This window comes from Mus caroli, chromosome 2 (genome assembly GCF_900094665.2).
Source record: "Mus caroli chromosome 2, CAROLI_EIJ_v1.1, whole genome shotgun sequence".
Lineage (NCBI taxonomy): Eukaryota > Metazoa > Chordata > Mammalia > Rodentia > Muridae > Mus > Mus caroli.
This window is the reverse complement of record NC_034571.1, coordinates 70,689,466-70,703,705: the sequence shown is the minus strand read 5'-3', so window position 1 is coordinate 70,703,705 and position 14,240 is coordinate 70,689,466. Positions and strand designations below refer to the sequence as shown.

The 14,240-nt window shown below is 36.6% G+C and overlaps 1 protein-coding gene across 1 annotated transcript in view; it reads right to left on the bottom strand.

Annotated features, from left to right (window-relative positions):
* Window positions 1-14,240, bottom strand: part of Agps (alkylglycerone phosphate synthase) — a 98,442-nt gene that overhangs the window by 39,318 nt on the left and 44,884 nt on the right. The window contains exons 11-12 of the mRNA XM_021156099.2: window positions 13,211-13,338; window positions 3,071-3,122 (exon numbers count right to left, since the gene is read on the bottom strand). Of these exons, the coding sequence (XP_021011758.1) occupies window positions 3,071-3,122; window positions 13,211-13,338 (180 nt within the window). The remainder of the gene's footprint in view (window positions 1-3,070; window positions 3,123-13,210; window positions 13,339-14,240) is intronic.

The following is a 14,240-nucleotide window of genomic DNA, read 5'->3' as shown; positions in this document are numbered from 1 at the left end:
GAACTCAGAAATCCGCCTGCCTCTGCCTCCCGAGTGCTGGGATTAAAGGCGTGCGCCACACCGCCCTGAGGATTCTGAAGCATAAGCTCCTCCTTTACAAGGATGCAGATGGCAAACTAGCTGTTTCTAAACCAATCACTGCCAATCTCTTGTGCCAATCCATCTATATTTTAAGTGAAAATTTTAATATATAATACTTACTTGCTACATTTTTGCTAATTGTAGTGAGGAAACTAGGTTAGACAAAGACTAAGTAAACTAGGTCTTATGCAGAGACTAAGAGACAGCCCTGAATGGCTGAGACAGTTTAAAAAAGGAGATAAACAAGGTAGCAAGCAAAGAAAATGAACAGGAGTGGACAGGGACCAACTCGGCAGTGTGTCTGAGCCCCTGAATCAAACGTTGATTTGTTTAGGAACTTTTTCTTTCCTGAAAGATTTTATAGATGTTTCTCCAGGATAATTATGCTTTAAAAAATAATTTTACTTTTGGGATAGTATTGGAAATGTAATTGAGGAAAATATGTAATAAAAATATTAAAAAAAAAAAAACAAACAAAAAAAAAGATAGGAATATAATACCCACTATCCATTTATTTGGATAGTTATTTTTATATTTATTGTTTTCCCTTCAAAACTCTGAGTTAAGCTAGACATATGTATGTATGAATTTTGAAACACTCAAGATTGTTTCCAATTACTCAATTTGAATTGAAAACCTGAGAGTAATCACTCAAAATCCTTTAAAGTAAATTTAAAATTAAACATTATTTTCCAAAAAAAAAAAAAAAATAATTTTAGCACCTATAAACTTGGAAATAGCACATCATCAGAATGCTTCTTTTTAAACAATTAGGACCCATTCTATATTAATAACAGAAATTAAACACATAAACGTACTGAATTATGCCTGGGGGCTCAGGGCTGTATTCCCAGATATCCCAGGGGGTGAGGCAGAAGAATTGAAAGTTTAAGGCCTACCTGAACTAAGATTGAGTTCAAGGCCAGGCTGGGCAACTTAAGATCCCACCTCAAAAAGTAAAAAGAGGGCTGAGATATCACTCAGTGGTAGAATGTTTGCATAGCAAGCCTGAAGCCTAGCTTTTATCACCAGTACCACTAAAGTACTGAGTATGTCTTTCTTACAAAAGACTTAAATTATGCTTTATACAAGTCTTCAAATCCATTTATCCTTTTACAATGCATTAGAACTCCAAATGTTACTAATTCTATGTAAATAATCCTTAAGGATCCATGAAATAATCCTTAAGGTTCCATGATCACCTTAGTCTGCTGACTCTGAATGGCATCATTGCCCTTACAATGATGGAAGTCAACCACACATATACATAATACTGAATTAAATCAATTATTATATAAGTGATATTAACGGTGTTGACCATCAATAATAACTTGAAGACATTACTACCTTTTTTTTTTTCATTGTTACTGTTGCCTATCAAACTATTATATGCCAAATATATTTTGGTTAGCGTTCTTTAACTTTACAATAAATTTCTACATTTCTTAATCAGAAAGTATAATTAGCATTGATTAGCATACAGCATCAATTTCATGGTGCTATGTTAATTCTTTTAAAGGATTTGTTAACAATGTATTTCTGAAGTGACGTGACACAGCTAAAGCATGGAACTTTGGAATCAGACAAACTGAGTTTGACCACAACTCTACCACCCATAGCCTGTAGACTCAACACTGAAATGCAGCTAAAAGGTGGTATATGAGAAACTGTGATATTACCAATGTGCTCAGCGTCGTGCTATAGCTATCGAGGAGTTGTTCACTCTATCTTGCCAGCTCAATGATTAATTCAACCAACACTTAAATGTATGATATGTGGTCAGGGCAAGAGATACAAAAACATAAAACTATTCCTTACATTTGAGAAGCCTCATCCATAAAGTAAATATGTAGATCATGTCAATATACTGAAAATAGACAATTTCAGTATATTTTATTAAGGGTTGAACCAGGAGAAATAAAAAAATAAAAAACATCATAATTAATAATAAGCCTTATACCTCATTAACCAGTATGACATAAACATTCATCAATCAGCAACATGGCTGGTGCAGGATACTGAATTACACTTGCTGTGCTAAGAATCCCTCTTTTAATTGCTTAATCATGAAGCCATTAGAGAATTTTCAATGGATACCAAGGAATTAAAAATGCTATAGCCTAAGGGGGGAAGGGGATGGTCAAAGGGGAGGGATATATGGCATATGATCAAAATATGATATAGTTGAAAGACATTCTCAGTATGAAAGCCAATATAATGTATAATAACTATATACCAATAAAGAAAGCAAACAAAAACATCATAGCCAACCCAGGGGCATGGTTTCAAATATCCCAGCAACACCCCAAATCCACTGTAACTCCAAAACCCCACTGCCAATCAACCAATTAATGCCTGGAGATGTTCTTAGTCTTCAATAAGCTTGCCACCCAGCACAGGGATGTCTGACCTGCCCCTTTTCCTCGGCTGCCACTCTGCTCAGGGCACTTCAGACTCACCACGCTCATGTTACACCACCTGAGGCTTCACCTCCAGTCCAGCTCCTCCTAACTCACCCTGAGTAAGATGGTCAGAAAGAGCTTTCTGAGGCAAAGATGACTGAAGCCCCCTCCACAGAGAAAGTCTACTGCAGACAGGTTAATTACCACACAAACATCTGCAAAGCTCTAACTCATGCTACTGTGCTCTCACAAGTCCAGCTCTGCCAACAGGGATCAAGTCTGCTAAGGCAGGAGACCCCACAGCCCTCCGTCTCCCCTTAGACTCAGATCACGTGCAGCCTCTTACAGAAGCACTTCCTTGTGTTCCTTCCTCTTCCACCTTGAAAAAGCTCCGTGAATGAAGCCTAGCATCCCCACAAGCCCAGTCCCTGCGCTGCCCACAGCCCTCCTCCACTGCTGCCCTCGCTTACAAGGCTGAGTTCTCCTTAGGCTGGGAGCCTGTGAAGGGCAGTGCCATGGCATGCGCCACTGTCCTCTGGAAACTCTGGGTTAACAGCACATTTTCAAACTGCTGTACTTTTACTCACCAAACTGGAACTGCTGGTTGTCCATGAGGCGGATAGATGCAGGAGCACATCTCTGTATAAGGAAGAGAAGGTGGAGAGTCAACTCAACTCACTAAAATGTCACACAACAGGACCTGACTGTTGACATATGTAAGGACTTAGCTCCTAAAGATGCATAAAAAGAAAAGAACCTCAATGGTTTATATCATTTCATGAAGACTATAAACACCAGTAGCTTATAAAAATATTTGAAGAACTCTCTATATAAAAGCAACATACATATTCAGACTTTTAATCTTAGCAATAAAATATACTTATTGCCTGGCAATAACTTAAAAAGAAATGCCAGTCCTGAAAATGGACTATTTTACAACAAAATAGAACTTTTTTTTTTCAAAGACTAAATATGTATCTTAAGAATTGCACATTTTGGCCCATGCCCAAATGGTGTGGTGCCTCCCACTGCTCAGGAGGCATGGGCAGGCAGATCTCTGTGAGTTTGAGACCAGCCTGGTCTACATAGTAAGTTCCAGGACAGCCAGGGTTACCAGAAAAACCCTGTCAAAAAAAGAAAATGGAAAAAAACAAAACAAAAAGAACCATAGCACAATCAACCAATGAATGCCTGGAAATGTTCTCAATCTTCCCTAAGCCTGCCACCCGGGTGGCAGGCAACAGCTGTCCGGAAAACTTGTCCCTCTTTCCTCTGCTGCCACTTATATAGAAAGTTTTTCTTTTCTGCTTTATAGAGAGTCCTTCAAATTTTGTAGTACTGTAGTAGGTTTCTGCAGGGTTTGTTCTCCTTCATCTCCTCCATTTTCCTTTTTTTTTTTTTTTTTAACAGTGCTGAGAATCCAGGTCGTGGCCAGACACACACCTGCTGTAAATGTTCTACCACTCAGATGCATCCCCAGGCTCTTGCACACTTTTAAAATGAGGAAAACACTGATGGAAATTTTTATATGCTAAAGAACTTCCAAAAAGTATCTGCAGTATCTTAAAAGACAACTCGAGGAACCACTCCTTCCTTTACAGCTTTCCGCACACTATTTTAAAGGAAAACATACAGCCACTCAGACAGAGTTCTACACTCGTTCAGGGTTACTTGTAATGTAAGAAGCAGGAAAACTTTGATGGTTAAGGAGATCTGTGGGAAGAATAAAAGGCTGTTCCAGTGTCATATATATCTAGGAAGTAAGTGTTACAAGGAAGAAAACAACACACAAAACACAACGTGAAGACAGCAGGTGCAAGGTGAGTAATATTCACCTGTGGATCTGAAACCTAAAATGCCCTGAACTCCAACTATTTTCACCAACACCGCATTTCCGATTTGGGAATATTTGGACTTGCAGACGCAGATGTCCAAGTAGGAACAAATGGAAACCTGAGAAGAGAATGCAGACACTAACCCTGAGACTGCAGACAATACATTCATCTTGCAGTCTATTAACTTTGTGATGACCAAGCTATAAAAGGGTCTGAGGCCCAAACTGGATTATTGTTTCCTACACAAGATTTTAAGACCACTAAAGTTCTACCAAGGGCTGTTTGTAGAGCAGATGTTTTGAAAAATGCTGTAAACATTTTTTGAGACAGCATCTTGCTACGGTGACAGATGTCTCCAACCCCCGCTCAGCAATCCTACTGCTCAGCCTCAAAAACTGCCATAAACTTTCCAAACATCTGTCATCAAAGTATCGTTCATCAATAAAATCTACAGTTTCAAAACTCCCTAAAAGCTTAAAATATGCATTAAAACATTTTTGCTATTACTTGCTTTTAGTTGAACAAGTCTTTAATTACTATAAAGCATAAAACACAATTTTACCCAATAAAAGGATTAATAAGATTCCTATTTTAAAGCTTAAACCGTTTATTTACTCATCTAAATACTAAAGATGAAGTAGTTCAATTGACTTTTCAGAGTCACTGGCAGGTCTGTAGGGACAGTAAAAGAGGATCTAATACACACAGTGACAACCCACCAACTCCCACTATTCAGGGTGCTGTTTCCAAACTGCTGCCCTGCTTATCAACAACCCTGTCACAGAAGCATAACCTGTATTAACTACTTTTCAGTTAGATACAAGAGTGGATGAAGTTAAAATACTTGTCCAAGGTCGAATAACAGCAGAGACCAAGATCCTGACTACTGATGAGCAGTTTCAAGTAACACACACACATACAATATCACTAACCACACAGTTCTTAGCTTCATATTTGAATCAAAAATTACATCAAAACTATTATATTGGCCATTCTGTGGTCTTACTAAAAATTTAACAGTTTAAAAAATTACAATCAGGATAATTTTAAGTGTGATATAAAGGAATTATTGTTTGGCTAGAAATTCCTAAAATCACCACCAGTTTCCACACTAAAGGTGGGTCAATTTTCTTCACATTTACAAATCCAGATGCCTGTAATAAAATGAATGCAGTGACTTCTAATAAAATACATGAAACCTGATTAGGTCAAATTTCCTTTCTTCCTAAAATAAGCAGAAAATATCTATAGGCATGCACAAGATAATATCTATAAACAGAAATGTTTATATGTTCTGACATAAGCACACCACAAAATATTAAAGAATTCAGAGACTTTGGGGGAGGGGTGTTAAATTTCTGATGAGAAGTAAGTGTACATTCTACCTGTGGCCACCAGCCAGATTGCGGTTCGCCTGCTTCAAGGGCAGGTGCTATTCATGAAAACAAGCCACACAAGTGCATGCTGAGGAAGTGGAAGAAAGACAACTCTCAGTAAATGCTGTGGGCAGGAGGAGAGCTGGGCTACTGGGTCTCTCTGAGGTAGAAACACATCCAGAAACCACAGATTATTCTCGCTCCCTTGTTAGAATCTGCATTGATTTTATCTCCTGAAGCTGGAAGTAGTTCCATTGTTCTCTACCCATTCTATCCAGCTTTTATCTTATTTTTGAAACAGGGTCTCACAGTGTAGCCAGACTGACCTGGAACTCATTATGTAGACCAGGCTGACCTTGAACTTACAGAGATCTACCTCCCTCTACCTACCAGGTACTGGGATTAAAAGTGTACCTAAAGGCTGCAACAAAGCATGGTAGGGCAAACTTTTAAGATGCAGAGGTTGGGCTATGCTGCCCATCAAGGACTACTGACAACACAGTTCAGGCCTGCCTCTCACAGCTGCCAATCTGGCGGGCAGGGAAGAAAATTTGTCAGATGGAAAAGGGAAATGCTGGGTAGTAAGCGAGATTACAGTAAAACACTAAGTGTTCCAAGGTGCCCTGGAGGATACAGAATGGAGTGCCATTCTATCTCTCAAATGATTTAATTATTAGAATGCAACTTTCTTAAATATGCAAATAAAAATATTGTTTAGAAATAAACTGCTAAAATTCCTTAGAAATTATAATCTTGATTATCACTTCCTATAATTGTGGTTACAAACAATGCTATTCCCTATTAATGTTTTTAGGAGATGACTGCTGAAGTACTTAGGAGTCAAGTGTTACGGTGTCTGCAACTTAATTACCCATAGTCCACAATCATGTACATAAGGAACAAACAGAAAACAGTAGACCTATAAAGTGAATATGCAGGTGATCCCTACAATATTTATTCCAATGTTCTATGTATAAATTTTTCAAAATAAAAAAAAATGGGGGAAAGGTAAGGAAGGTTTAGTGCACTTGCTAAATCATGCAGCTACCAAAATTCATATAAACTCTGTGTGATTTTAACTTGGTGGCTGAATTACAAATACTACCAAGCTTTTAACACTGAATTTTAGAAATTGTCAAATTCAAGTCAAGGACTCATTTTTTTTCCCAAAGCCAAGAAATATATTTTCAGTTGCTGTCTTGAGTAAATTCTCATGAGCAAAGAATTCAAATAAAAAAAAAGTGTGTAGGTTAGTATGCTGGCCTTTGGCAACTAATAATTTGTAAATTATTACATATCATTCTAAATATACTTTTAAACAGAATTTAAAATAATTGATAGTTATCACAGCCTGGTGGTGGTGGCACATGCCTTTAATCCCAGCACTCAGGAGGCAGAGGCATACAGAAAGAACTCCATGAGTTTAAGGCCTGCTTGGTCTGCATAGTGAGTTCCAGGGCAGCCAGGGCTGTCTCAGAAAAAGGAAAAGGAAAAGGAAAAGGAAAAGGAAAAGGAAAAGGAAAAGGAAAAGGAAAAGGAAAAGGAAAAGGAAAAGGAAAAGGAAAAAAGGAAAAAAGGAAAAGGAAAAAAGGAAAAAAGGAAAAGAAAAAGAAAAAGAAAAGGAAAAGGAAAAGGAAAAAGAAAAAGAAAAAGAAAAAGAAAAGGAAAAGGAAAAAGGAAAAGGAAAAAGGTTAGCACAGCAGCTGATCAACGAGAAGCTCCTATACACAAACATCAAGCCCTGCACCAATTAGGTTATTTCCACTGCTTTCAAAACTAACTGGGAGGTTGAGCTGAAAACAGACTCAATCCTCTTTCAAGGATAAAGACTATAAACTCTCTAAGAACAGTTAAGAGTTCAAAGTCACACCAAACCATCCAGTAAGCAACACTGAAACTATAGGGCAGGCAAGCAAGGAGCCCTGGCACTACAGTGACCCCTGCTGGTAGGTGTCAGAAGTAACCTAAGAGGGGATGTTCAACAAACTAAGGGGCTATTTAAGAAATCCAAGAAATTTTAACAATACGCAAACAAAAGTTGAGTATAAAGTTGAGAAAATAATTAAGTGCACTTACTAGGATTTCTCATACATCTGACTTGCACCACCTATCTACGCCATACAGTCAGTAAATAACACCAAAAGGTATAAAAATAATTTCTGAGCACTAATTTAAAACCATATATCATTTTGTCTTGATGAATAAATAAATAAAAACACTGAACTCAAAACATGAGTATAGATTTGACTAAGCCAAATTTCTAGTAATTTCCTTCCTTTAAGAGTATTACAATGAGGAATTTACTTGAACCTTAAACCAAAAAGTAAAATTTAGTATTACTCTCTGTGCTAACTTCACAGATATCTCAATCTAACTACTTTATAAATTTAAAAAGGCAATTATTTAAGAAATACCTCAAAAGATTCATGGAAAATGTTTTTCTTACACTAACCCACTCCCCTTGCTAGAGAAAACCACCCACCTGAGATCAGGCACATGAGTGGAGATGTCCCTGCTTGGCTACTTTTACCAAAGTTCAGTAGTAATGCCCCTTTTAATTCCCCCTAAGACAGCTGCTACTTTCAGTTCTTAAAGATAAATTAAAAGGGTATCTCACTGAATGGCCCTCTATCTGGGCTGCCACAGCTAATGAGTTAGCTTTGAATTGAAATGGTTTGTTTCTTCAAAGGGTAAGCCAAACATCTTGTTCAAATTCCTAAATAAGCCTATCAAGATATCCAGGGGATGGGCCACCCTCCTGGAGGAGAAAAGGGGAAATGGGGAAAGGCCTCTGAGTGGTTGCAGGGGACAGCATTTGGAATGGTAATTAATTAATTTTAAAAAGCAAAAAAATAAATTAAATAAAAGGTCTACATGTTTATCAGAAACAAATGTTCCAATATTCAGCCCATGGACAATGCTATGCAAAGTTAAACTCAGTGAAGTTAAGATATGTTGTGTCATTAATTACCAAAGAAACTGAGAACTTCTCTATTGAATTTGCACATCACTTATTTCATTAAGATCACAGTGCTCCTATACAAAACCAATGATAAATTAATGAAAAGTTCAAGGTGGATGAAAGATATGTGTTGAATGAAAGTTTCTAGAAATGCAAAGTTTAAATATAGACAGGTTCCTCCTCTAACTATGTCAGAGTTAATATAGGTGAAATCATATATTTAAAGCTATTGGTAGTACTCACTGGTCATCCTGGAAATGACATGCAGATAGACAGACAGATAGATAGATAGATAGATAGATAGATAGATAGATAGATAGATAGATAGGGATCTATATTATAAACCAGGTATTTCTTCTTAAAGACAAATATTTCTGATTTTTAAGCATGAAATATGTATTATTTGGTAAATATTTCCTTCTGCTTATAAGAGCCACAAAAGCAGGCAAGTATGCTAATCATAACTTTAGTTTTATTTTCAGTTTAATAAAGGGACAATACCTACTTCTACGTAACTCTGCAAAGAGCAGGCCACACAATGAAAGACCTTCATTTCAGTGGATCACAGCTGTAAAGACCCAAGTAGCTAAACCACTGACCAAAGTTATTCTCTTTAGAAAGTAAAAAAATATGACACATATAAAATATTAGCTTATCATGACAATTGCATTTTATAAGTAGCAAGTAAGCCCAAAAGTTACTGCTGAATATACAAATATACTTTATTTAAAGTACACGTCAAAACTAATTTTTTCAGCTTATTTAAACTCCTGCAGAATTTACAGAACTCACAAACTATTTCTTTCCTGATGTGATCTACATTAACATAAGGAAATAGCTGTTAATTTAAAATTACTTAAAATGATGAAAACAAAGGCGAGAGAGTCAGAGAAGAGCACCGCTATGACTGGTGAAGGAGAGGCTGTCATCTAAATACCTCCCTCTGACGCCCAAGGGGCCAGTTTTCAAGGAACTGACTCATTTATACTACTCAGTTTTCTTCCAATGGCAAGAGATACCCCTCTCTCAACATGGAAGACAGAATCATAATCTCTCTCTTTTGTATGAGTCCACTGCTGCTGTCTTCAGACACACCAGAGGAGATCCCCTTGCCAATGCTTGTGAGCCGCCCTGTGGTTGCTGGGAATTGAACTCTTCTACCACACAGTTTGAAATTTTGAAAGCAGCTTAGGTGAAAATATTGTAAAAATGAAAGTGTGAAATTACAAGCGGCCAACACGTTATTCAATCAAGAACTGGGCACAACCATAAAACATACACTATCTCCTTTAGTCAATCTTAAGTTCCCATGCTATCATCTGAAACTCCGAATCTCAAACTAAGCAGCTAAGCCTTTCTATCTGAAAATACTGTTAGAAAAGGAGAACAAAATAGAGCACCTACTACTGGCGTGAGGTTTCTACTTAGTAAGCCAGTAAGGGCAATTATCTCTTAAACCATTAAAAAATTGTTTGTATCCATCCCCAAATGATGTCTGTACATTTGCATTATAAGGCATGAAATGTGTGGGTCCCTAAATGTGATACCACTAAATGGCATTCTTATCCATTCGAAGAACAATGCTTGAGAATAAACTATTATCTACCCAGATTTTAAAATTGGTTTCAAATAAGACAATCTTCCTAGTCTGTACAGTTCGTCTGCAAAAGCTATTTATTGCTAAGTACACAAACTACTCCAAACTTCAGTCCAGCCAGGTACTTTCTGGCTGGTCTGCTCTACAACCACATGGTGGCACTGTGGATCATTATTCCCTCTATTCCAAATGTTCCACTGAATCACACTACAGTCAGTCACCAGTTGGTATCTAAGATCCTTAAAAGGAGTTAAGGGGCAAGTTTTGTTGTTTTATACAAGGAGGAGGAGTCGTCTCATCAACAGTACAAGCAGCTCTTCTCTGACACCTTCTAATATGGGCACATCAAACTATAATAGAAATTGTACCAGATTATATGAACTAGTCTTATTTAAACTGAATGGCTCTATAATATAATAATATTATGAACAGGATTTTTATAGATTTACATATCACTTCTCAATGATGAAAGCAAAGGCATTTTCAAGTAAGTATGTACAATGTGGGAAAATAGATGGCCATTCAGAAAAGCATAAAATATTTATACCTGAATTCTAAAGACCAATTAAAAATACTTGTTGATGAATCCATTAACCTGAAGAGAGACTAGAAAATAGCTAACGCAGCTGAACATGACCCTCCTGAGATCTTTTATCAAGAAAATATATAGATCAATCTAAAATACTTTTTCATTTATTATCATTATTTTTTAATCTGAGTTGAACTGACAGAAGAGGCAATGAGAAAGGGTACCCTGTTTTGAGCTGCTAAATCTTTTGGGGATGGGGGAGGTGGGGGGGGGGGTAAGCATGTCCAGAGGAATTCTGGTCTGCCACCTTTTAACATAAGCTGAACATGCCCAAATGTTCTCATCTACCATTTTAACCTTTCCAGTAAGTGCTTCATCCTTTAAACTAAGTATGTCCCTAAATTATCCATCTTCCCTTCTTGAACTATGACCTTAAACTACACATGCAAATGTACCCACCTCTAAAGTGTATTCCCACATACATAAGTATAGGTGCTAACATAAAATTTGAAATGCTTTCTTTGTTGAAGGAGCGACCACTTTGGGAAGAGCCTCTTTGTTCACTCTGCCTGATGCAGGTAACAAAGCTTTCTACTCTTTTAAATATAAATGAAAGAATGAGTGAATGAATGAATGGACAACTTAAAACAAATAAAAAACTACTTTGGGATTCATGTTTCTTTTGCTAAAAAACCAGAGGCAATATAGATTAACTAGAAATACCATGTTTTTGACCTACAGACAACAGGGACTATGTCTTTAATACAGCCTGGGACTATATTCTGAGAGCTGGTTTTTTAAAAATTATAGATGGATGGATGGATGGATAGATGGATGGACGGACGGACGGACGGACAGACAGACAGACAGATAGATAGATAAATTAACATATTTAAATTTTTTGTTTTATTTTTTAATTAGTGAACTTCCAATTACTTTCTTTAAATTAAAAAGCAAAAATTTCAAATACCTACGCATTTCACTATCTTATAGTCCAACTTGAATATGGATAACTGGCCAGATATTTTCTTGAGTGCTAACTAGGAAGCTGACCTACACCGGTGATATCAAAAAGTTTCCTTCCAGTATAGTGGGTGTCCCAGTTCTTAATCCCAGCACTCAGGTGGATTCTTGTGAGTTTGAAGCCAGACTGATCTACATAGCAAGTTCCAGGCTTTCCAAAGCTACTCAGTGAGACTCACGAACAAAAAGAAGGAAAAGAAAAGGAGAGGAAAAAGATTCCCCTTTCATATACCTGATGAAGAGCACTAAGGAACTCAATGTCTTAGATAGAGAAAGCAAGAAGGGTTGAAGTACATTGCCTTAACTTTCATTTGATGAGGGTCAAAACTATTATAAACTATTGCAGTTCAAACAATGAGTAAGGTAAGATATTTCCACACTAAAACACAGAATGAAATAAAGAGGTCACCTGGCATGATTTAGTCCTTTAAGAAAAAGGAAGATGGAAAATGATAATATATCTCTTTATAGAAGACAGAAGGCAGGAGGTAGTTTTGTGTTTGTGTTTCTTTTTCTTTTTTAAAGATTACAAACAGGGGGCTGGAGAGATGTCTTAGTAGTTAAGAGCTCTGGCTGCTCTTCCAGAGGACCCGAGTTCAATCCCCAGCACCCACATGGCGGCTCACACCTGTCTGTAACTTCAGTTCCAGTGGATCTGATACCAATGCACATGAAATAAAATTAATTATTAAAAAAAAAGGAGTCTTGAAAAAAGAAAGAAAGAAAAATTACTTAAACTATAAAACCAAGTAGCACCTACCAGCACACTCTATATATTAAAAACACTTATCTACATTTTAAACTTCTAAATTTGGTGGTTAGTGATGCTCAGTCATTAACTCTAGTTTCTCCTTTCTTTTTCTTTCTGCCTTTTTTTTGGGGGGTGGGGTATGTGTCTTGGTTTGTTGAGACAGGGTCTATTTATACAACCCTGGCTGTCCTGAGACTCACTGTGTAACCAGGCTATGAGCTCAGAGATCCGCCTGCTTCTGCTTTCCAAGCCCTGGGATGAAAGGTATGCACCACCACACGTGGCTACTTCTAATTTCAATAAATGTTTTATTTAAGATAAGCTAAATATCATTTCAATTCATCACAAAATGTGTTATTCCAAAATAATTTAAAATATAGCATTCCACACAAAGCAAAATCATTTAAAGCCAGGAATCAAAGCACATATCTTACCTTGGGCCCAAATCACACAGGCCTCTTCGGACACGAGATAGGGGTGAGAGCAGTGTGAACTACTGAATGAAACAAGTGTACTTAAGGCTCATTCTCTATGTAAAATGTGGTAAAACAATTACAACTATAACACAACTAAATATAAAGAGTCCTTGAAGCATCACAATTATAGTAGAATTTTTAAAATATAATTGATATATATCTTCTACTTTGTTTTTACCTGCTTTGCAATTTCTCTTAAACAGGCTACACCTTGTTCAAAGTTAGGGAAAGCCACCGAACCGTACTTCTGGTACTCAGGGGTTGGTCTGATCTTTATTGTAGCTTCTGTTATTACACCAAGAGTTCCTGAAAAAGAAGGGAAATAATACATTTATCACATAGCAATTTTCTAAAACCATATTTAAATCTATTTAATCGACTGATTCTACTGATTAATTCTATTATCCATGTTAAATTTATTTAATCTCTTCTATATGGGGAATAATGGCTAATCAAGTCTTCTAAAATGAATAATTAAACAAATTTTATAATTTCAAAAATGATTTTAGAATTTTTTTAATGTATAAGTATTTTAAAACATTCTAAGCACTTATAAATATGCAGGAAATCACTCAATACATAAAATAAAAATATTTTTTAAAAAATAGAAAAAAAAAAACATTCTAAGCTTTCACCAAGAAAGTTACTCTTAAATGGTTTTTTAAGCATTATAACACATTAGAAGAAAAATATAGAGAAGCAAGTTGATACATCTCACACATATTGACAAAGGTATATTCTGATGTGTCAATATTTACTATGAAAAGATTTACTGGGCCAAAAAGATGCTAATTTTCTAACTTTGAAATGACTGAAGGATTCCGAGGAACTATGACCTTGCCTTGTGTCCTCAGATTTAGTACACAGAAAGACAAACACATTACTGAGACGCTCTTAACAAAAGTATTCAGACACAAAATAACTATAAGTAGGAAGCATGAAAAAACCACATATGGCATATTCTTTACTGTTTGGGCCATAAAGAGATTAAACTGAAAGAAACTAACCTAAAATCAAATGCTTCCATGCTTTCAAACCTCTAGTTTCAGATGTACAAATAGTGTACCATTAGCAAATATTTCAATGATCACTTTTAAAAAGTGTGCAGACCGAGGCAGCTAGGGTGCAGGGTCGGCTGACACTCGCCAGCTACCCACAACACCCGCCACAGGATCTTAAGACTTCTGGTGAGTGGAACACAGCTTCTG